Source organism: Silurus aristotelis (genome assembly GCF_946808225.1).
Source record: "Silurus aristotelis genome assembly, chromosome: 25".
NCBI lineage: Eukaryota > Metazoa > Chordata > Actinopteri > Siluriformes > Siluridae > Silurus > Silurus aristotelis.
The window spans coordinates 5,932,355-5,956,927 of record NC_139598.1 but is presented as its reverse complement, the minus strand read 5'-3'; the positions used below and the strand labels follow the sequence as shown (position 1 = coordinate 5,956,927).

The 24,573-nt window shown below is 40.0% G+C and overlaps 1 protein-coding gene across 3 annotated transcripts in view; it reads left to right on the top strand.

The window, feature by feature from the left end:
* The window catches only part of rttn (rotatin), a 73,141-nt gene that overhangs the window by 28,132 nt on the left and 20,436 nt on the right, over positions 1 to 24,573 (top strand). For all 3 annotated transcript variants that reach the window (XM_083530247.1, XM_083530248.1, XM_083530246.1), the window contains exons 19-39: positions 2,355 to 2,454; positions 4,084 to 4,172; positions 4,775 to 4,892; positions 5,790 to 5,883; positions 6,738 to 6,803; positions 7,829 to 8,020; positions 9,360 to 9,599; positions 9,679 to 9,823; positions 9,927 to 10,081; positions 10,287 to 10,506; positions 11,894 to 12,022; positions 14,267 to 14,377; positions 15,619 to 15,777; positions 17,586 to 17,663; positions 18,586 to 18,754; positions 18,919 to 19,004; positions 19,118 to 19,199; positions 19,852 to 20,041; positions 21,942 to 22,032; positions 22,319 to 22,469; positions 23,716 to 23,853. In XM_083530247.1, coding sequence (XP_083386373.1) covers positions 2,355 to 2,454; positions 4,084 to 4,172; positions 4,775 to 4,892; positions 5,790 to 5,883; positions 6,738 to 6,803; positions 7,829 to 8,020; positions 9,360 to 9,599; positions 9,679 to 9,823; positions 9,927 to 10,081; positions 10,287 to 10,506; positions 11,894 to 12,022; positions 14,267 to 14,377; positions 15,619 to 15,777; positions 17,586 to 17,663; positions 18,586 to 18,754; positions 18,919 to 19,004; positions 19,118 to 19,199; positions 19,852 to 20,041; positions 21,942 to 22,032; positions 22,319 to 22,469; positions 23,716 to 23,853 — 2,803 coding nt within the window. The remainder of the gene's footprint in view (positions 1 to 2,354; positions 2,455 to 4,083; positions 4,173 to 4,774; positions 4,893 to 5,789; positions 5,884 to 6,737; positions 6,804 to 7,828; positions 8,021 to 9,359; positions 9,600 to 9,678; positions 9,824 to 9,926; positions 10,082 to 10,286; positions 10,507 to 11,893; positions 12,023 to 14,266; positions 14,378 to 15,618; positions 15,778 to 17,585; positions 17,664 to 18,585; positions 18,755 to 18,918; positions 19,005 to 19,117; positions 19,200 to 19,851; positions 20,042 to 21,941; positions 22,033 to 22,318; positions 22,470 to 23,715; positions 23,854 to 24,573) is intronic.

The window sequence follows — 24,573 nt, the reverse complement described above, 5'->3', positions numbered from 1 at the left end:
CAGGGTTTTGCCAAAGTCTTAAAAAGTCCCCCCCAAAAAAATCTTGGTCTTAAAAAGTTTTTGATTTGCTGTTTCAACTATCAACCATGTAAACTATTAACCAGGGTTTCACCAGAGTGTTGAAAAGTACAAATAAATAAATAAAATAAAAATTTGAAGTAAAAAATGTAGTCATATCAAAAAAAGTTTGAAATTAGCTGGTAAACAGGTCTTAATTTTCCGATGTAGATGTAAAACTACCTCTAATGCTCACTGAAAAGCTCTCGCAGCACATTCGAATGTTTTTGTTTGTTTGTTTACTCGATGTTCTTTCTTTCAGTAGTCCAAATCTCATTCGCTGTATTATGACTACAAATGAGACCAGCATGCAACATTTCTGTATCTCTCTTGGATCGCACCACAGACGTAAAATAGATATTTTTTTTTTATAAGTTGGTCCCTAATGAATGGCCACAGTGGCAAAGAAACATTTTCTGGGATGGTATTAGGAAGAAACCTTGAGAGAAACCATATTTATTATACACTGATCAGGCATAACATTATGAGCACCTGCCTAATATTGTGTTGGTCCACCTTGTGCTGCCAAAGCAGTCCTGACCTGTCGAGCATTACCAGCATTAACTTCTTTAGCAGTTTAAGCTACAGGAGCTCGTCTGTTGGATCGGAACACACGGACCAGCCTTCGCTCCCCATGTGCATCAATGAAGCCCCACTTTTGATAGATACTGAGCACTGCAGACCAGAACATCCCACAAGAGCTGCAGTTTTGGAGATGCTCCGACCCAGTCGTCTAGACGTCGCAATTTGGCATTTTTCCTGCTTCTAATACATCAACTTTAAAGACAAAACAGTCACTCGCCACCTAATAATATCCCACACACTAACGGGTGCCATGATGGAGATCAGTGGTATTCCCTTTACCACTCATCATTTTATAATGTCAATGTTATACCCGATCAGTGTATTTCCAACATTGTTGAGGTTATCAACTGTTCACTGATGGACACCTGAATGCAAAAACTGTTCATGGAATACTGTAGTAATAGGCTTCATGGATCTTTAGATGTGGAACCATGTGGTCACCAGATTAAAAAACAACTCCATCGCAAGGTCTAATAATAGACTAATAGACTCCAGATTTAAGAGCTTTTTTATCACTTGATTCAAGAAGTTAGTGGACACCTGACCATATGATTGGTTTAGGCTTTTGGAATAATTATTCAATCTTGAGCACATACACAACAATGCCAAGGATATGAAGTCGCAGTGTCCCTGTGGCCACTCGCTCTGCACTCTGAAAAAAAAACTATTTGTAACGCGTTGTTTTGCACACGCGTAAAATCGTGGCCACTTCCTTGTCATCACTAATGCAAGCAATATAGATTTTTTTTTCGCATTTTATGTCCAGTTTAAAAATTTCACTTAAAAGGAGAAAATTGGCAATTCCACATTTTGAGGGAGTGAATGAATAAAGGAAAAAGTGTGCTGAAATAGTACAACCATTAATTAGATCATATCTTAAGAAAATTAAATATTAAATGTAAAGCACACACACATACACACACATACACATACTTAAACATTACCCAAATGGGGTCTAACAAATGTAAACTATTCAATTCAAATGTTCTATTTATTCAATTGTATTTAATCTGTGCCAATGTAATCGATTACTAAATGTAATCAATATAATAAAAAAAAAACCTTTAATGCATTAATTGGATTTATCCAATTTAATTTTTTGATTTTATGTAAAAAAAATATATATATATTTAACCAAATAGACATTTTTATTAAAAATTGTTTTAAAAACAAGAACTGTTGATGTTCACAAATGTTACAAAAAAATTAATAAATAAAAAATAAAATGCGTTAATAAAAACGCAGCAATTTTACAGTTTGCATTTCTTCCCTCCTACCCGTACCGAAATCGAACCGAGCCGTGACTTAAAAACCGAAGGATCATACGGAACCATGACTTTTGTGTACGTTTACACTACTAAACTCTAAACAAATCCTGTACAATTGTGTGCCTCGAATTTTGTTGTAATAGTTTTGGAAGAACTATGTGTGGCTGAAACACTCGGGTGTCCCAATACTTTTGCACATGCCGTGTATCTAATTAAACACAACCAAAGGATGAAATAAGTAAGAACGTGTGTGTGTGTGTGTGTGTGTGTGTGTGTATGTGTGTGTGTGTGTGTGTATATATTTATATATATATATATATATATATATATATATATATATATATATATATATATACACACACATATACACATATACACATTTTATATATATATATATATATATATATATAAAATGTGTATATGTGTATATGTGTGTTTGTGCAGGTGGAGAGTGTTAAGAAGCTGTACAGTATCTTTACCTCGGAGACGGTGGACATGGTCCTGCGCAAATCTGCAGCCGAACAGCTGGTGGTTGTTTTGCAGGGTAAGCACAGGTCAGGCTTCTTCCTCCTATTTGCACACACACACTTCTGCTCTCTAGCACACTGGTGTGTGTGTGTGTGTGTGTGTGTGTGTGTGTGTGTGTGTGTGTGTGTGTGTGTGTGTGTGTGTGTGTGTGTGTGTGTGCTGTAAACAAATAAATCGTGGATTATTTCAGGATGGTGTGAAACGGAAGGGCTATAAATAGTTAATAGTGATTGATACATTTCATCATTGAATATGAAACACCTTTTATTTGAATTAAAGATCAAAGTTTCTTTGAGGAGGACAATGCAGGTAGTCCTCGAGTTACGATGGAGATGCGCTACTGTGACCCCATCGAGTCGAGACATGGACAATTGGACATGGACATAAATTATTGTTAATCATTTTACATGTTACACATCATCATTTAGCAAAACGGAGCAACTTACACAACCGTAATGTACAGTATATATGCTGTATATGTGTGTGTGTGTGTGTGTGTGTGTGTGTGTGTGTGTGTGTGTGTGTGTGTGTGTGTGTGTGTGTGTGTGTGTGTGTGTGTGTGTGTGTGTGTGTGTGTGGCGCAGCGGGCGCATGGTTGAGCGCTGGTTCACGAGTGGAGGGCGGAGCCTAAAGAACTTTTGCTCGCCGAATTTAACACCGAGGCAACTGAGCTTGTCCCAATGTACAGTATCTTACGGAAAATTCATTGGTCCATATTGTCAACGTAAGATAAAAAAATCAAACCATAATAACTGTAATTTGATTATATAAATCTATTACCGGTTGGATTTACGAGTTATGAATTCGATTGTTTTTTTTTTTTTTGCATAGGAAATAGATAGCAATTAATTTTAACATCATAAATTAGTCCCCAAGATGGTATGAGGAAGAAAACTTGGGAAACCAGACTACAAATAGAACCCATCCTTGTCTGGGTGTCATTGAGTGTCCATCAGTTCTAGTCTTCGTTGAGGGTCATCAGATGTTCACTGAATGGGGGGAAAAATATATATATATATAAAAAAAACCTGTTCATGGCAAATTGAAATAAATAAATTATTTTTGTAACAATTCAAGAAGGAGTCTCCAGTGCCAGCGTGACTTAACAGTGGAAAGTAAAGCGGTTTAGAGCGTAACATTTCCCCACACTGTGAGCAAAACATCTAAGTAAGGCTGGTGAGAGAATCGCTCTTTGCAGCTGTTATAGTGATAGCAGGAAGCTTGTCTCAGGTTCTTTTATATCTAAATGGAGTAGACCAGAGGGCAAACAGTGTGCAGTTTTCACATATAGGTCTGGCTATACCGGCTGCTGTTTATTAGCCGAGTTTAGCTTTTGCAGAGAGTTTCCTGATCCAGGGGTAGCTTATAGTCCTGACTCTCTGAAATGGTCGTTGGCGATTTACGCTTTCGCAGTCTTTCAGAAGCCATACTGAATACAGTAATACATTTAGCTCATGGAAATGAAGGCGCCAGGTGCCTAAAGATAACTTGGGTCGCCTGAAGAAAATACAGCGAAATGATAAAATGCTCAGGAGCTCTCTTCACGTGCGTCTTCTCACTCACATGCTCTAGCGCAATTCCCGGGATACACCTGGAGATTAAATGCTTTTGCTTTTTTTTGTGTGTTGTTTTTTTTTTTTTGCAGACATCGCAATGCACACTGTACTGAAGACGCAGGGACTGACTGACAAACTCGTGTCTTTGCTAACAGAAAGCGTGAACAGCAGTGGAGGGGTAAAAGGATTTTTTTTCCATAGTTAATAATAAGCAAAAAATCTAATGATAAATGATAAAACATACATTTACAAACTTACAAAGGATAGATAAAGATATAGATATAGATATAGATAGGCTGGGTAAGTTCAGCTTTGCGCTAACAGAGCCAGTCAGGAGTTTGTCAGTGTTAATTAGTTTGTGTGATAAGGGCCTCCTTAGGCCTAAAGCTGCCAGCTCTGTGGAGTGTTTCGCCCCACTAATGAGGCTAATTACAAGGAATAATGTTTCATAATGTCTGCCAGTTTCTGGTACTCGGGTCGCTGCAACTAGATAACGCTTTTATGGACAGTCACAGTATCTCATTCTGCTTCTCTTAACACCTTTGCTGTATTTTTTTACTTATTTTTTTCTTTGTATCTTATAAAACTACACTACATGCGCAAAAGAAGTGCGCACATTATTGATTCACAGTCAGGAAAATGTATTTTAATGCATGCGCTGGAGATTGCACAGGATTCGTGCCACATAACATCAAGTACTCTGAGTACTTCAGATGAAACACATTCGAGATGTATTAATACAATGAACTGTTATTATTGTTTCTTTCCCTCATCCTGTAGTCCGTCGAGTGTCTGTGCGAGCCGAGCGTCACTATGCTGAGAAAGTTAGTATACGCAGATCCGTCTGTGCGTCACACACTGGCTCAGCGACCAGCTTTCCTTCTCACTCTGCTCCGAGGTACGAATAACTAAATCTTATGATATCAGTTTTCACATGACCAAAAGATCAGAACGGGCCTATGATTTTTTATTTTTTTTTTTGTGGAAAACATGAAAGTATATTTACAGGAGCAAGAAGCACCTGCTTAATCTTGTTTATTGATTGATTGATTTTTTTTTTATTTAATAATTTGTTTAATTACATTTGATTCTATTTCATTAATTTGATTTATTTTTTATTTATTTTTATTTTTATTTTTTTAAATTTATTCTGGGTTTATAATTTTCATTGGCATTTAAAAGTGTTAAAATAGCGTTAAAAGCGTAATGTGGCTAAGCTTTGATACTGCTAGAGATTAGAGATGGGGGCGGAGTCAGGACACATAGTAAGCTGGCTTAGAATATGACTAAAAGGCAGATAAAAAAATTTCCAAAACATTTTTTTTTTCTTAAGGCACATTATTTGCTTGCATTGAGTCCATGAGCTAAATACTTCTTTTAAAACCAATAATTAGGTTATTTGTAAAAGTAGGAAAGAATAACAAATACAGGTAGTCGTCGACTTACGACCACAATGGGGACCGAAAAATCGGTGGTAACACGATTTGGTCCTAAGTAGAGTAGGCCATATGTACAGTACTGTGAAATTATGCCGGAAGCTGTTAAAAAAAAGTAACGTACGCCGCGGCTAGCGATTGTGGTCGTAAAGTCGAATGGTCGTAAGTTGCATAGGTTGTAAGTCGACGACTACCTGTAATAATAATAATTATTGCACCTATTATAAAAACACTTAAATAAAAAAAATCATAATAAATAATGCGCACACTCGTTGATTTACAAGTAACATTATATATCCGTAAATGTTTTATTCTTCTTCTTTAGCGCAATTACATTTGTACCTCTGCCAATTTCTCAGCCTCACTGCTGCTGAAGGCCAATCAGAGAGACGTGACTGAAGCTGCAGCATTGGTGTGTTTCCTGGTTTTCGATGAGGTCGCTACAGTAGATGTGTACGTACAATTTATTCTTTTTTTTCCCCCCATCATCTCTGGATGCCTGGACTTTTTATGCATTTATGATATTTCAGCCTGGATGCTTATTTCACTTACACTCACTGTAAATGTCTCTTCTAGTCATTGTTTTATTAATAAAAGTAGGAGAGAACGTTTTAAAAATGTATGTATATATAATTTAATATTTTTTTTACATATATACCTTATTTAGCTACTCATTTCTAACCTTGAAAAAGCTTTTAAACAGCAAACGCATTCATTGTTCTATTTTCTTCTGCCATTGTCAGACACAGACGTAATTATAAACTCAGTAGAGTCTATAGATGCTAATTTCTGAGCCCTAGAGCAGCGATTACAGAGAGCATAATGCGTATACGTATACTTTCCCAGATCTGAACTGTGATGGACGAAAAATGAGTACAAAAGTATTTGCATTCAAATGTACTTAACTATCCAAAGTACTATCATTTATTATGGCTACAATGTTCCTATTATTACTTTTTTGTCACAAGATGATTTCCGTAAAAAAAAAACAGTAGGAAATTTGACTTGAATGTAATGAAGGTAAAGTCAAAGTACAGATACACGAAGAAGCTACTTAAGTACAGTAATGAATTACCTTTGCTCCGTTACTGCCCACCGCTAGAGCGAAACTAATAGATATGCAGTGAATTTTTTTTATTATTTTTTTTATGCTGTTTTTTTTTTTTTATATATAAACCATTTGCTCCAAATGTCCTTATATTGCCTACATTCTGGGGGCTTTTGCTGATTATTTTTATTACTTTTATTATTATTATTAATATGATTACACCATTAACTTAATGTGTGTTTGTCATGTATTTTCTCAGCACTGGGAAAGCCGACACAGATACAGCGTTCACTCCGTTCTCTCTGCCGCTCTGCATTATCAGAAGGTCAGTGCGTAATATTAGTATCAAATAATGTTGAATGGCTGAACAAAAGGGCTTCAGATACGCTCAAATTGCTCTCAATTTAAACATAAGTGAATTTGGGATGCTGCTACTGATTACACTATCACCAAAAGTTTGCGGACACCCGCTCATAAGTACTGTATGTGCTTTTTGAGCAATCGCAATTTGCTCTCATAATTCCTTCCACCTTCCCGTGGGCTCACCACCTGCAGGAGGGACCGTAAGGGACGGTGCTGTGAGGATTGGGCAGCAGTCGAAGGCGGGGGCCTGCTTAGACTGTTGCCCCCGCGACCCGAATTACGGATAAGCGGGAGAAAATGAATGAATTAATGAATTCCTTCCAATCAGCGTTTCAATTCATCCCAAAGGTGTTAAGATCAGAGATCTATAGCAACCCATGCAAAGCATATCTTCCTGGAGTTGGCTTTAGGCACAGGGGCATAGTCAATGTTGGAGCAGTTTTTTTTTTTGTCTCCTAGTTCAAGTGAAGGGAAGATTTTCATGCTACTGCATCCAAAGACACCCTGTACAATTGTGCGTCTTTGAGCTTTGCTTTAACAGTTTGGGAAAGAACCACATATGACTGGGAAAGTCAGGTGTCCCAATACTTTTGGCCATTTTTTATTGTACAATAAAGATATCCGTATAATATAGTATAATCTAATAGTACAAATGGCAATAAAAAAAATCATGTTATTAATATACCTAATTTTGGAATATCTTTGAAGATGTCAAACAAAGGGCTGCTTGTGTTGTGTTTTTTGTTTAACTCTCGGAAGTTTGACGAAGCCACTACTTGACAGATGTAGTTCCGTCATCGTGGACTGTCCAATACACTACAGTGCATTCAAATGATCAAATCCAGCAATAGGTTTTTCGGCTCGTTTTGGTAACGATGCTATTTGTGGCGCAGTTTTTCTCACACATTCGAACACTTCCTCCCCCGTTTCCACCCAAGCATGTATAATCTCTGTTATAGCGCTAAAATGTCGTTTTGTATCGCACAGGTATAATCTGCCGTTCCGAGCTGCGTCTCACCACGCGGTGAGTCCCAACTGCATCGTTCTTCCTCTTTATGCTGATCTGATGGAGCTGAGAGCTGCCACGGAGGCACTGAGCTTCAGCTGGAACAGAGCCTGGTACTGCGGCACTGACGCACTGCTCGCACGCGGGAGAACCGACGCCACTCCGACGCCCGAGTAAGGCAGGGTATACGCTGGGGATGAGTGGCAGGAATGGGATGAGTGCACTTTGTCATATAGGTCACTTTGTAGGCATATATATATATATATATATATATATATATATATATATATATATATATATATATATATATATATATATATATATATGTGCAGTGGAACCTCGATACTCGCAAAACTCTTTCAATTATCTAATGACGTCATAGTAAATGCAATTTTTAGTGTAACTTGTAACTTAACTACTTACAGCCTTCTTAAAGTTACAGCGTATCTTTTTTCCAGCAGAAATATTGGAATTACGCTCACTCTCTGAAACTGTACAACAGACTCCAGACTTTAGAGTACTGCTGCCTGTGGCGTCGAATATCCTGATACTTAGCAGAATTCATCAGCACCATAAATCACTATGAAATTGTTTCGAGTTTCCTCATTGTGATGGATGATGAAACAATTGTACATGTGTACAGTGCAGCAGGAACGTTTCTGTAGTCGGAGAGCAATTCTAAAACCGCATTTTTCGATTTCATAAATGACTGTTTGCATTCAGTTGAAATATGCAGTGTATATATTTCTTCTACTTATACTGAAGATTGTCTCAAAAATCTCATGATTTTACTTTCTGTTAAATGTAAGGTAAGTATATATATATATATATTTTTAACTGATTAAGAATAAAGTAAAATTTTTTGATCCAACTTTTTACCAGCTGAAGTATTTTGTTACTCAGACAGACAGACAGACAGACAGACACCTAATGAACAGAAACTTGGCTCTATTATAGACATCTCTTTATGTATATATTCCTTTATAATTCATTATGCTTTACGTTGCATCACTTGAACAATTTCTACACACTACTGTGTGTTTGTGTGTGTGTGTGTGTGTGTGTGTGTGTGTGTGTGTGTGTGTGTATTTACTGTATATATAATCACATCACACTTTGTATATACAGTCAATTTGTATATACAGTGAAGGGAAAACCTCTTCTTATGTCTTGATGTTCTGGTGATCAGTTGCGCCTGTCAGTGGGCAGCAGTTCAAAGAAGTGGTGGATTTGGATTCTCGAGTCTGGCTGTGGAATGAGATTGAAAGCCATGTTTTGCAGCGATTGATGTGATAATTACGGCCGGGATTTTATTTTTTATTTTTTAACTTCGGTCTACGAATCTTTTTTTCAGTCCTAAATGAGTTTAAACGCTGTAAAAAAAAAATCTTCAGAAAAAAAAACCCTGAATCTGATTATTTTGTAGATTCTTTGCATAATCTGAATGGACCATTTAGTCCATTATATTTCCGAACTTGCTTCACTTTGTCCACACTCCCGGTTCTGCTGCAGGTTCCACTCGGATCTGGCGATGTCGGAATCCCAGGTCGTGTCGGTGAGAGTGTGCGATTTGAAAGCAGGCCTCGAAGAGTGCGTCAATGCCATTCGCTCTGCTGGATCACACACCGGGGTCACCTTCGCCCTGACCAGAATGCACCTTTACCTCCTGACCGATCAGCTGGCTCTCAAACGCAACACACACTCCGCCGAGCGCACACTGCGAACACTCCGCTGGCGTGAAGCTGTAAAGAGGTACAAATATCATTTACACACACCCACTTAATTTTTGTCTTCCTGCTCACCAAAGCGTGTTTTTCCATCAAATGTCTAGATTCCTTCAGGTGAAACCTGCTTGCCCTGACGACGAGATGCTGCTAGGGGACGTCGTTTCGTTTCTGAACACCTTCTTCAAGCATCGACGGTCCGATTCTGACGATCCGGACCTGAAATGGCTGCTAGAATTAGTTCTGAAAGGGGTGAACCCAAATCTCTTTACTTCGCAGATATGAGGTGAGTTGAGGCGGGAGGAAGTGACTGACGTGTGTGTGTGTGTGTGTGTGTGTGTGTGTGTGTTTGTAGGACACACACGTCCTGCTGGACCTGCTGCTGGAAGTGAAGACTCGCACGGACCCTCAAAGACACGCCACGACTCAGCACAGCGGACATCAGCTGCAGAGAGAACTGAGCTCACTGTTCAACACACTGCTGCTGCGCCTCACACACACCTCCGACAGGTCTCCCTCTCTCCCTCTCTCTCTCTCTCTCTCTCTCTCTCTCTCTTTTTCTTTTTTTCTCTTATTCAAGAGAGAGATCTTTCTTTTTCTTCAATTGGGATATGAAATTGTACCTGCATTGCTTTGACCTCTCTCTCTCTGTCTCTCTGTCTCTCTCTCTCTCTCTCTCTCTCTCTCTCTCTCTCTCTCTCTCACCCTCATGCAGGACGTGTACGCTCCTGTCCGGCCTGTTAGTATCAGAGTTTGCTGTGCGTCTGCTGCAGTGTCTTCGTGTATCAGATGCCCCGCGTTTTTACGGCCTTCCCTCTCTGGAGCGATGTCTACACAGCATGACACACGCCAGCGCTCTGCCCGGCTGGAGCACTCACACAAGCAGCATGGAGCCCCACACACTCTGCCAGAAATACCTTAGCGGCCTGCTTGAGGTACACACATACACCACCCACACTCGTTCTCCTTCATCTTGGCTGCTTTTAGTATATGTTCTAAAGGGACAATACTATAGAAATACTGTTGGAGTAGTCAATGTGCAGCTTGTATAGCAGTACAGATTTACTGTCCTCTGTGAGTACAAAAAAAAAGTAAATACCCCCTTAGTGATAACAGCTGTACTGCACAAATTTGTGCATCTTGTATTAGAGCAGTATAAATGTGGTGCTTTGTATACAATTCTCTCATCCTGACCACCAGATGTTCAACAAGGCACCACATGGCAAAGACTCTCTGAGGATTTGAGAATGAGAATTGTTGCTCTTCACAAAAAAATGAAGAGGCTCTAAGATCGGTATCGCCCTGAAACTGAGTTACAGTACAGTGGCCGGGGTCCTCGAAAAAAAAAAAAACGGACGCATGAGTGCTACAGCATTGCTCAGACCATACGCCACACACTGCAACAAGTTGGTTTGCATTGCTGTCGTCATGGAAGGAGCCTCTTCTGAAGCTGGCTCACAAGAAAGCCTGCAAAAAAATTGCTGAAGGCAACCTGTCCAAGAGCATGAATTACTGGATCCATGTCCTTTAGCTAAGATGGTGTCCAGCATGTGTGGAGACGCCCTGGTGAGGAGAACCAAGAAAATTGTGTCTTGCCTGCGGTCAAACATGGTGGTGGCAGCATCCTGGTCTGTGGCTGCATGAGTGCTGCTGGTACTGGGGAGCTGCGGTTTATTGAGGGAAACACGGATTCCAACATGTACTGTGATATACTAGAGCAGAATATGATGCCCTCACTTCAGAAAATGGGCCGAACGGCAGTTTTCCAACATGATCGAACCCAAACACACCTCCTATATGACAACTGCCTTGCTTAAGGTGAAGCTGAAGGTGATGGAGTGGCAAAGTATGTATCCAGACCTGAACCCTATTGAGCATCTGTTGGGCATCCTCAAGCAGAAGGTGAAGAAGCACCATGTGTCTAACATCCAGAACCTCCGTGACGTCATTAAGGAGGAGTGGAAGAGGATCCCAGCAAAACGTGTGCAGCTCTGGTGAATTCATTGCCCAGGAGGATTAAGGCAGTGCAGGATAAAAATAGTGCTCACGCTAATTATTCACACTTTGGACACAGTTTTGACATGTTCACTTAGGGTGTACTCACTTTTGTGGCCAGGTATTTCGACAGTAAATCTGCACTGCTAAACAAGTTGCACATTGACTAAAATATATCCAGGTTCATTTCTGTACTATTGTCCCTCGAAAAGATACACTGAAATTAACATTTTTTGGGAGGGGCTTACGTTCCCAACAATCATACAGGATTTAATTGTTTTTTATTTTGCTGTTTTTTTTATTTATTTATTTTTTTTTTTTTTACAGGTAATCTCCTCTTTCTATGTGGAGTGGGGAGGGAATGCGATGTCCTTCATGGGAAAAGGTGTGACCAAGAATGCATTGATCTCCCTGCTTCATCTGTCCCATGAGATGATATCTGAGTGCAAGGAGAAGGTATTCACATGTCTGCACCTTTCATTTAAGTTCATTCATTTATATCACTCTTAATAATATCGTAACTGTTGTTTTAACAATGTGTGATTTTACATTATCGGGTGTATCGCGAAACCCAAACAAAACACACCTACAGAGTGAACACACACATCCTATGACGAAGTTAAACTCGTTTTCAGCCTGATTACGAATGCAGTATTGATTTTTATACCGTTTAATAAACAAGGGATTAATATAAAAAAAAAAAAGAATATTATTAAATATACATATTAAAATTATATTAATATATAAACACTGCATTGCCTGTTTTTGCTCTATTTCTCCAAACTATAATAATCCCGAACAAAGCCACAGTCTTACGTCTCTGAGCAACAGTGAGTCATTGCAATTGAACCAAATCATTTCAAAGGGTGATTCATTTCAATCGCGATGACTCCTTTATTAACAGCGGCTTACTGGCACATTTTCACATTTAAAGTATCTTTTCTCTGCATTGCAAAGTTGAATTTTGAATTTAGTTGACACCGAAATTCACCGTTTGCTTGGTGAACATGTCTTATTCTTTTTATTTACCGATCAAATGTATGAATTTTCTTTCAAATAAATAACTTCATGAAGGATAAAAATGGCAATATCAAAATCAATTTAAACTCCGTGGAAAAGATAAATCATAAGTCACTGCTGTGAACTGAGCACCACACAGAATATGAAGAATATCAAAAATCTTAGGACAAAATCTTGTCCACTGTAGTTCTTAAGGTACCAGAACAATAACACACTCAGCAAAATAGTACACATTTATCGTAATATTACACTATTATCATTATAATAAAAAATATCGAGATATGATTATTTTTTGTCAATTTTGCACTAATGATTACATAATGGAGGCAGATCTTTTTTATTATTGTTATTATTATTATTATTGTTATTATTATTATTATTATTTATTAAAGAACCACATTTATCTCAAAATTAGAGGAACCATTTCAAGAGCCCAGACAAATCTTTTTAATTAACTACATTTTGTGAAAATCAGTTCCTTTTGATTTCTAAATGGATAAAAACTTAACTGGTCAAACACGCAGCAATCAGAGCAGAGCACACGCTCCGTTTTCAACTTGTTTTGATTGACGCTTGGTGGTATTTATTTGGCAACAACATGCATTTCGGCATCAAAACATTTTGAAATGATAAACCCCTGACTCGAACTTTCACGACACCCGCGGTAGTTAAAAAGAGAGGTCCTGTCTCATCAGCATTTTCATCTCCTTTTATGGTCAGAGACCGGACTGTAAAATCTCAAATATATTCATGTAGATTTAATAGCATTTTTATTTATTTATTTATTTTTTACACAAAGGCTGACAGAGCAGAGAAAATTGATTTGGTCGCAGATGCACTTTTACAAGATGGACTTTCAAAGCAGTTTTCACTTTTACACTTTTACATGAACCATCAATACTTTAGCGTTTTTCTTTCCCATAGAATTTGCACACAAACTCACGATTTCATTTCGACTCCCCGAGAAAACCATAATGCACGGAAAAACCCAGGGTCATTATATGAGGTTGATATTGATGCTTCTGCTAGAGATGATGTGTGCGGGCGGTGCAGCTGTGGCTCCAGTGAAAGGAGACTTGTTCAATCGTGCTCATTGGATGTCTTGCTTCAGTACCGACATTCATTCTCACTGTATGAGATAGCTGTCTGTGTTGCAGCGCTCTGTTCTACTGCGTTACTGTATGATATTGATGCTTTCTATAGCCGTGGCATCATAACGATGCTATTAAGAGGCGGCTTCGGTAAGGTGGGACACCGATTAAAGGCCCAGGTATGAAAAGCACTGCCTGTCACTAAATTCTGGCGAGCAGCACCAACCCATATTTTTGAAAGTAATATTAATAACTATTCAGTTGAGACAAAAGTAGTGGTCATATAAACATATGGTGGACGGTTCGATCGACCGACGCCAGGGTCATATAAAAAAAAACACACACGATCTGCTCTGTACAGCACCTTAATAATGCAAAAATAAAACCAGAGTTTCTCACACGCCGCCTTAAATAGCACATTCCTAAATACCAAGGGCTTGTTTTTGATGAATAATGAACAACCCATTCAAGCAAAAGCAGACTCTGACTTTTGCACACTGCTGTATGTATATTTAGAGAATGTCGAGCCTAGTAGTGTTTTTATGAGTGCGTGTGTGTTTTTTTTTTTTCTTCTTTCTCCCCTCTCTAGGACTGGATGTCTCTCTGGTCTCTCGGGCCCGAACAGAGTGCTGATGATCCGTGTTCAGCTCAGTTCGGCCTCACTTGGTTAATCCCACTGTGGGTGGATCGTGACCCAGAGGTGAACCACACAAACACTCTTATAAGATGCATCTTTAGATTTGGCATTGCGCATTAATATTCATCCCTCTCGGCCTGTTTTGCTAGATCACATGTAAATGCGCAGTCGGCGGAGACGGATGAATATAAATGTCAGCGGTGGACAGTAACTAAGTAAATTCGCTACAGTTCACACTACACTTCAGCAGGTTTTCCCGCACGTCTGTAGTTTACAGGTATTTCCTGTTCGGGGAGACGTTCCCCCCCACACACTTCCCCACATTTTAAAAACAGAATCGTACTTTTTGCGAAATCAGTCGTTCCTGTTTATTTTCTGTGAGTGGATTAAAATGCAAATCGTTTTATTTTTTTTATTATAATTATTATAATTTTTTTTTTTTTTTTAAGTAGTCGAGTTTTGGTCTCATGATCAATTGAATAGATTGGAATTGCTGTTTGACTCATCAATATCATTCTACGTTTACGGCATTTGGCAGACGCCCTTATCCAGAGCGACTTACAACCGAGCAGGAGAGGGTTAAGGGTCTCGCTAAAGGGCCCAGCAGTGGCAGCATGGTGGAGGTGGGATTTGAACCTGTGACCTCCTGATTCAAAGTCCAATGCCTTAACCACTGAGCTGCCACCTCCTATTCTATTAATAGATCGGTGTGCTGGGAGTAACAGAGTCTTTTTGCATGAGACAAAAATGATGATAGGAACATTATTGCCATAACAAATCCTAATCCTTTGGATACTAAAGTACATCTGAAGGCAAACATTTTATTGCTTTTACTCAAGTGAATGTTTAAAGGGAGCACTTTTACCCAGTGCATTTCTACTACAACTCAAATACATTGTGTACTTCGTCCACCACTGGCCATGAGACAGCGCCCCTGGAGCACTGAGGGTTAGCGCTGAGGCCTTGCTCAGGGGCCCCATGAGTGGCGATACCAGGGCTTGAACCTCTGACCTTCTGATGAGTAACTCAGAGCTTTAACCACTGAGCTACCACATCCCTACTATGCAGTTAAAAGAAGAAAAAACACTTTTAACTGTTAAATAAGAAGAATGTGATTCAGGATATGCACTTTAAGACGGGGGGGGGGGGGGGGGGGGTGAAGAGGATGATGTTGAGTAAACAGGAAAGTTTTTTAAGCTGAGCTTTAAAAATCAATGAAGAGCATAATGAGCACAAAAGCGGTGCCAGTTAAAACGTTTGCCAAGCCTGACTGTGTGTGTGTTTGCGTGTGTGTGTACACTCAGGTGCGCTGTGCCAGCCTGGCGCTGGGCACGGCTCTCTCTTCATTAGAAAGCGGCTGTGTGATCTTGTCGAATAGCTGCCAGAACATCTCAGGAGGTTTGTGGGCGACGCTGCTCAACATCCTGCTGGAGAGACAGGAGTGCAGCATGGTGCGCCGAGAGGTGGGCATGAGCACACACACACACACACACACACACACACACACACACACACACACACACACACACACACAGACACGAGTACGCGAACACGAGTGCCGAGTGTTAGTTGCAAAAACTTTTAAATATAAGAAAGAAATGCATGATTTAAGAAAATACAGACTTTGAAACAAGTCTAAGGATTTGCCAGTGCAGAAAATGACAGTAAGATTTTAGTAAGAAGGACAAAATGTCTAAAAAAAATAAAAAATCTTAAAACCAGAGCTACTAAATCCGAGGATTAGTCTTAATTTAAGAATGATATATTGTTTTAAAATAAGACAAAGCATTTAAACTTCAAGCAAGATAACTATTCAAATCCATCATTTGGAATAAATAATAATAACAAGTCCTAATTGGGATTATTGAGCTTTTTTTATTTATTTATTTATTTATTTAATATTTTTTTTATTTTCCAGGGCAACTTTTAAACCTGTTAAAATAAGATACAAGGCTGATTTTAAACAATGTCTGATGGTAATTAAGCTCAACTTGCAGGGAAAATGAGTAACTTTTAGGCTTTACTAAGTAAAGGGGAAAAAAAGGTAAACAATCATAATAATCTTTTAAAATAAGTTCTGTCTACAGATTTTTTTTCCGGCACGCAGGGATGTACGAGGTTGCGCATTTCCGGCGCCGCCCTGTCCAGCGTTCTGTGCCGAATCGACTAAGTGGCGTCATCGGAAAAGAGCACCACGCACGCACACACACACACACGACAACACACTTACAGATCATCCTTATGCTCAATCACTTAAATTCGTACACTGTTCTCAGCCTCCGAAATAATTTTTTCGACAATCATTTTTTTCGGCAATGCCCCTGTGACACACAGTGAGTTCCTTGAAGATCTGGTGTACATGCTTTGGAAAGGAAGATCTTGAGTGATCTGCTATAGAGCTCTGATCTCATCCCTACTGAACACCTTTGGGATGAATGTGAACGCTGACTGCACCCCAGGTCTCCTCACCTACATCAGTACCTGCCTTTCGTAATAAACATTAACACACTCCAAAATCTAGTGGAACATCTTCCCAGAAGAGTGGAGGGAATTATAAGAGCAAATTGGAACTTAATGTGGAATACAATGCTCAAGAATCACATACCAGACTTATAACCAGGTGACCCAATACTTTTGGCAGTATAGTGTATCTTAAACAGGTCTTAATGTTCCGATGTGTATGTAATTTTTGTTTGTTTCTTCGGTGTTGTAGTTTCACTAGTCCAAAAAAAATCTACTGTATTTAGACTACAAATTAGATCAACATGCAACAGCCAATCAGCTTTCTGTTATTGGTGCGACTCTCTCTCGGATCGTACCACAGATGTAAAACAGTTTTTTTTTTCATCTATGGGGAAGTGAAAAAATGATTTAGGGCTCTGTTAAGGCCGAAGAATGTTTGTGTTTTTAACGTTGTGATACAGGTCTTAAAGTCTATTCCTAATGGTGTTAACTAGGTCTTTAAAAGAAACCTGCACAATTCCAGTTTATTTAACATCCTTTAAAAACATGGACGCAGCTGCTTTATTAAAGCTGTTAATGTAATAATAATATTTTTGCATTAAATATTTTATCTTTGATGTTTTTACCCATGCTTATTTTCATTAATTTTTTTTTTTTTTTACGAAAGATTTTTGTGATATACTTCTACAGAGCATTATTTGACTTCACACTTGTTTTTGGATTCCATTTTGCGAACACTGACACTTTTTGCAGCAAGATGGCAGCATTGCGGACTGAAGTGTTTCTCTCTCTTTCTCTCTATATTTAGGCAGCGTTTCTTCTGCAAAACCTGCTTGTGATGCCGATGCCTGCAAACACAGAGGAGGCCAAAGACTGCTTCTGGCAGGTAGGAGAACAGAGGAAGGCTGCAAATAAACAAAAGTTCCTCTGAAACCTTGTAAGAAAAGTTTAGGCAACATAGCAGGAGGATGTAAAAAAAAAAAAACTAGCATGTTGGAAAGAGCACCAGCTGCACTACATGGACAAAAGTTTATCGACACCTGAGATTCGAAGGTGTTCCTTGAACATCTATTTCCTCATTCAGTGGCCATTACCTTCACTCTTCTGGGAAGATGTTCCACTAGATTTTTTAGCCAAATTGGTGTAAATAAAAGCAGGTACTGATGTAGGTGAGGTGAGGAGGCCTGGGGTGCAGTCAGAGTTTTAATTCATCCCAAAGGGGTTCAGTAGGGAAAAGAACCACATATAGCAGGAAAGGTCAGGTGTCCCAATACTTTTGGCAATATAGTGTGTATGGCTTAAATATCTAATCTCTTTCTCTCTCCCTCCCTCTTTCTCTCTCTCGGCCTCTCCCTGTGCCTTTTTGTCTCTCCCTCTGTTGCTCTTTCTCCCTGTCTCATATTCTCTTCATCTCTCTTCCTCTCTGTCTCTCATTTTCTTCATTTTTCTTTCTCTCTGTATCTCTTTATCGATTTCTCTTTCTCTGCCTGCCCCCCCCCCTCTCACACACACACACACACACACACACACACACTCTTTTTCTTTGTCTGTCTCTTTGTGTCTATCTCTCTTCCCATCTGTCCATCTTTTTTACTGTCTTTACTCTCATTTTCTTCATCTTTTTCTCTACATCTTGCACTCTGTCTATCTCTCTTTCTATCTTTCGCACTCATTTCCACTCTATCCATATCGGTTTCTCTTATACCCTTTTCTCACTTTCCCTGACTTCTCTCGCTTACTCCTCCTTACTGTGTCACTTATTATCTGTCTCTCACTCTCTTCCTCACCTCTTTCTCTCTCTCTCTCAGAGCCCATGTGTTCATGATGAAGGCTCGGGCGTGTCGTTGGTAGGTCTGCCGGCCCTGCAGGCTCTCCTCTATCACTGCCATTTTTTTGCTCATGTGGCTCAGATGGTGAGGAGTTGCTACACGGGTCGTTACACTCCGACACACCCTCGGCTCAGCAGCGCCTCTGCTGGTATGTGTGTGTGTGTGTGTGTGTGTGTGTGTGTGTGTGTGTGTGTGTGTGTGTGTGTGTGTGTGTGTGTGTGTGTGTGTGTGTTATTATAATATTATTTCCATATTATAGAATATTATGACTTGTATGTAAATGTGTGTGTGTGTGTGTGTGTGTGAGTGTAGATGACTCTGTGAAGCAGTGGAGAGGGAGTACAGCTGCACTGAATCCCACCCAGGGTTCCGGATCCATTTCCACCTCCAGCACTTTGGTCAGTCACATGTTAAAGATGAATATTAGAATTTAACAATGAAAACATTTTTTGTTTGTAAATGGCAGCTGTTTGTAGTTGACTTAATGTGTGCGCATGTGTGTGTTGTCTAGCTCCTGAGTGACACTCGTTCTCCCGTCCTCTCCTCCTCTGTAACAGCACAGGAGCCTCCATTGAACAGACTCAGCACACAAGGTCACACACACACACACACACACACACACACACACACACACACACACACACACACACACACACACACACGTCATTGTGGTGTAGCCCTGACATTCACACTGATGTTGCACTTAAACCATCAGTCTTTCTCTCCATTCTTTCTCTTCCTCTCCTGCGATTTCAATTTCGGTTTTTATCTGTTTTTCTCCATCTCTCTGTTTTGTGCCTTAATTTATCTCTCTTACTTCTGTGTGTCTCTCTCTCTCTCTCTGTCTCCTCTCATCTGTCTTTTTCTCCCCCCTGTCTCACATTCACTCTTAATGCCTCTCCCTCTCTTCTCAAAGTCTTTCTCTCACTTGCTCCATCTCTCTTTCTGTATGTCTCTCACTTTTGCTATCTCTTTGCCTTTCTATTATTCTTTCCATCCCACTAGCTCTCACTAACTCTCACTCTCTATCTTTTTATCTGGGTTATTCTTTCCATCCTTTTATCTCTTACTCTCTTTCTATTTTTATACGTCTCTCACTTTCTCTGTGATCCATCTCTCCTTCTTCTGTCTCGGTTGTGTTGAAACTGTGTCAGGAAATAATGTCAGTATGAAAGTTCTTGTTGTTATTGTTGTAGTTGTATTTGCTTTACATTGCGTTGTTGTTGTGGTTTTGTTACGTTGTAGGCCAGAGCGAGTCCGACTGCTCCGATTCGCACCTGTCTGAGGAGTGTGTAGGCGGATCAGAGAGAGTCTCTGTAGTAACCCCTCACCTACTGTCAGCTGTGTGTGGCTTATTAACCAACCTGTTGTGTGTTCTGCCCGAGTTTACACACACCGCACTTCGAGAGAACCACATCCTGCAGGGCTTGCTCAGGTCTGTGCACACGCATGCGCGCACACACGCGCACACACACACACACGCACACGCACACTGAGAACTACAAACCACCAGGTGCCCAAATGCCACCCAGTGCACCTGTTTTGCTGTGTGAGTGTGTGAGTGTGTGAGTGTGTGAGTGTGTGAGTGTGTGTGTGTGTGTGTGTGTGTGTGTGTGAGTGTGTGAGTGTGTGAGTGTGTGAGTGTGTGAGTGTGTGAGTGTGTGAGTGTGTGAGTGAGTGAGTGAGTGTGTGTGAGTGTGTGTGAGTGTGTGTGAGTGTGTGTGAGTGTGTGTGAGTGTGTGTGAGTGTGTGTGAGTGTGTGTGAGTGTGAGTGTGTGTGTGTGTGTGTGTGTGTGTGAGTGAGAGAGAATGCAAAAGCTATGACCGGTGTGTGTTAGAAGTGGAGAGTGGGATCAGTTGTAACTCCACATATGCACTGAGTACTAACGCAAAACCCGATTTTCCCATAAAGCTCAGTGATCCGGTTTGAACCCCTCATGTGGTCAGTTCCAGTCTTCTGGTCAGAGTTTTCGTCTATGACCGCAATCATGACGAAGGCACGACGTTTTAACCCCATTCTCCTCTACACGAGAAAATACACTCCAGTCACAGTGGCAGGTCTGATTGTTACTGAGCATGCTCAGAACGAGTAGAATTGTTGACTCCCTCTGTCTCATTCACGTTAGCCTTATACTTAATGTTGCCTTTTTAATGCCAGGAAATGATACACCAGTGGAAGATTGAAAAAAGCCAGGAAAATCGGTTAATGGGCTGAAAACGGCACGCAATAAGAAGACAAAAATATTTATCACCTCACCAAATAGATTAAAGTAATGAGCCTTTTTCGAAAATGTAAGAAGTAGAAAGTACAGATATTTGTGTCAAAAATAGTAACGAGTGAAAGTAAAATGTTCTCCGAAAAATAAAATACCCAAAAAAACATCAGTACAGTAACGAAGTATTTGTACTTCATTACTTCCTGCCTCTGGGTATAAAAAGTGTATCTTAGAGAGGCAGAGTCTCTTAGAAGTAAAGATGTGAAGAGCTTTTTACTAATCAACTAAAATTTTTGAATAATGTTCCTCAATGTAAAATTGAAAACAGTTGAATATCTAATCTAACCTGTGCACAAGGGCGAAAATCAGTATCGGATGGTCGTGATCTCTGTGCCCTCTACATTTAAACAGTCATGATTCTGTAATGAAAATCACTGCATGGGCTCATTAACTCCTCCAGAAATCATTGGTCTGCGAATACATTTTGCCATGTCATCCACAAATACAGGTTAAATCTCAGTCATGCAAAGAAGAAGGCACACGTCTAAAATGTAGTAAGACAAAGTGAAAAACTGTTCTGATATGGAAGACAAATTGAAATTTCTATTTGGAAACCATGGACACCACGTCCTCCAGACTAAAGAGGAGAGGGACCACCCGGCTTCAAAAAAGTTAAAAAGTCGCATCTCTGACGGTATGGGAGTGCATCAGTGCCTGGAAAGGCTCCAGCAATGCTGAAGGTTATATACAGGTTTTAGAGCAGCAAATGCTTCTATTCAGTAGCATGACTCCGTAGTAGAAGAGTCCGGGTGCCTGCAGTAGTCTAGACCTTTCACCAATTAAAAAAATAATTAAACGAAAAATACAACAAAGGACACCAGAACTGCTGAGCAGCTAGAATCCGGTATCAAACGCATACGGGACAACGTTGCTAAATCTCAAAACTCCAGCAGCTGGTCTCCTCAGTTTTTTTTAGATATGAATTTTTTTTATGGTGAATAGTATTTAGATTTATGAGATTTGCATTCTGGTTTTTATTGACATTGTTCACATATTACACAGTATTTATTTTTGGTATTGGGGTTGTACAAGGGTGTGTTACCTCATTGTGTGTTGCAGTGTGTTGGATGTAGCAGAGCTCGAGCGATGCCTGACTGAGCTTAACACACCTGAACTCCTTCCTGCTGATGAGACGGACGCCAGGAGCCAGGTGTGTGATATACACACACACACACACACACACACACACACACACACACACACTGTTCTGTTCCGAGTTTGTGCCCCGTGATGTTCCAGCATAAATGCATGGTTATTGCAGGAACGTGCAACGTAAACAGAGCATCGTATCAATCTCGTGAACATGTTGCTGTCAACTTGACACCTAATCTGTTTTTGTCTCTTACTGTTCCTGCCTCTCTCTCTCTCTCTCTCTCTCTCTCTCTCTCTCTCTCTCTCTCTCTCTCTCTCTCTCTCTCTCTCTCGTGCACGCTCAGGTGCAGAGCAGTGTGTGTTACTTGCGGAGTGTGTGTAAGCTGGTTCAGGCCGTCGTTGTGCTCAGCGAGGATTTTCTCTCCCAGTCAGAGCTCATTGAACCTCTGCTGCATAACCTGATCTCCATCCTCACACTCTCTCTCACACCTCTCGGTAAATTCCACCAGGTCGTCTGTGTTCATGTTCATCTGAACACAGCCTGAGACATCTGTGTATATTTCTATTACTCACATCATTCCTCTTCTTCATGTTCTTTCTTTTCTTTCTTTTTCTTTCTCTCCTTCTTCTTTCTCTTTTTCTTCTTCTTCTACTTCTTTCTCTGCTTTTTTCTCTTCATCTTTCTCTTCTTCATCCTCTTCCTCTTCTTCTTTCACTTCTTCATCTTTTTCTTCGTTCTTCTTTATCTTCATCTTTTACTACTAGCAGTTCTACTTTCTCTTATTCTTCATCTTCTTCATCTTCTACAAATACCTTTTTCTCTTCATCTTCTTCATCTTCTCCTACCGCTTTTTCTTCTTTCACTTCATCTTTTTCTTCTACAACTTCCTCTACTACTTACACTTCTTATTTATCGTCTTTTTCTGTCTGATTCTTATTTTTTACTGCTTCTACTCCTTTTTTCTTTTCTCCTTGCTGTCCTCTACCTTTTTCCTATCTTCCATTTTATTTAACAACTTCGTTTTATTGCCACTTTTCAATCCTCATACTCGTGTTTATCTTTTTTCCCTTCTACTTGCACTTCCTCTTTCATCTTCTTCCTTTACCATTGTTATTTATCCTACTTTTTCTCTTTTTTGCTACCTTTTCCTGACTTCCTCCCCCCTTTTCTTTTTTTTCTACTGCTTTTTCCACGTTTTCTACCTCTTCCTATTCTTCTTTTCTTCTTGAAATATTGTCATCTTCTTTATCCTTCTTCTTATCCTTCCTCTCCTCCTCTTCCCCTGAACCTCCTCCTTTATCATCTTCCTTTGCCATTTAAAAAAAAAATGTATCCTTCTTCCTGTTTTTTTCCCTTCTTTATTCTCCATTTCTTCTTCTTCTTCCTCCTCCTCTTCTTGTTTCCTTGTTGTCATTATCTTTTTTCTCTTCCTTTTTCTTGTTCTTCAGCTTTTTTTCACCACTTCTGCTTTTTCTTCTTCTTTTCTTCTTGTTTAATTGTCATCTTTATCCTCTTTGTTTTGTGCTTATTTATTCATCCTTCTTGTTTTTTTCCGCCTTGCAAAATAACTTCTTGATTCTCCTTTTCTTCTTCTAGTGATAATAATAATAGCTTTTTTTACTATTTGTTTTTATATCGAATTAATTTTGTTTCAAATCATTCTAGGCAGAAAAAAAAATTTTCTTTTGCCCTTCAAATTCTCAGCCTTTGATGACTAAGTGTTCGTCTGTGTGTCCTCAGACGTGCATACCCAGAATGCATTGCTGAACACCTGGACAGATGTGTTTACGCTGCTGGCGAGTCTGCTGCGCAGGAACTACGCCGCTTGCGGCCCACATGTGCGCGGGACTCTGGGGAAATGCTGGCAGCGCTTCTCAGGTGAGCAGAGAAAAGCAGAAAGGAGGGATGTGAGGATACGTGATGTGTGATTAATGAGGGGAGGGAGCGAGGGAGGGAGAAACGAAAGGATGCAGGAGCGAGCAGACTACTGTGGGGTGAGGAAGAGAGAGAGAAAGATGAAAGAGAGAACAGAACGAGGGATAAAGATGAAGTGGAAGTGTGAAGAAAGGATGCTGGAGGGGAGAGCAGTGGGTGCAGGATGCCCAAGGGTTTAGAGAGTGATGAGAGGGAGGGAGCGAGGGATGGGTGATTAAGGAGATGAACATGAAGTTATGATGAAAGGAAGGTTGCAATTCCTGAAAGAAATGTGGTGAAAGAGAGGAGGAGACGAGGTATGATGGATGAGTGAAGCAAAGGGGATAAAGTGAGAGGTTTAATTTTGGGATAAAGGGATGAGAAAAACAGGATGAATAACAAGCACAGAGGAAAGAAAGGATGCAAAAAGATAGATGGAAAAAAGGAAGAAGCCAGACAGGAAAAATGGAAGGTGCTGAACAGACAGAGGTGATAAAACTGGAACGAGGGATGGGCCGGACAAGTGCCATCGGAGAAAGCCAGTGGAAACGAATGAGTGGTAGGAAAAAGGGATGACTAGGAAAAGAATGCAAGGGAAGAGAGTGAGGGGTGACAAAATAACAACAGATTTAGGTACAGTGAGAAGAGGAAGGGGAGAGAAATGATTAGGAGGTACAGAAGGGA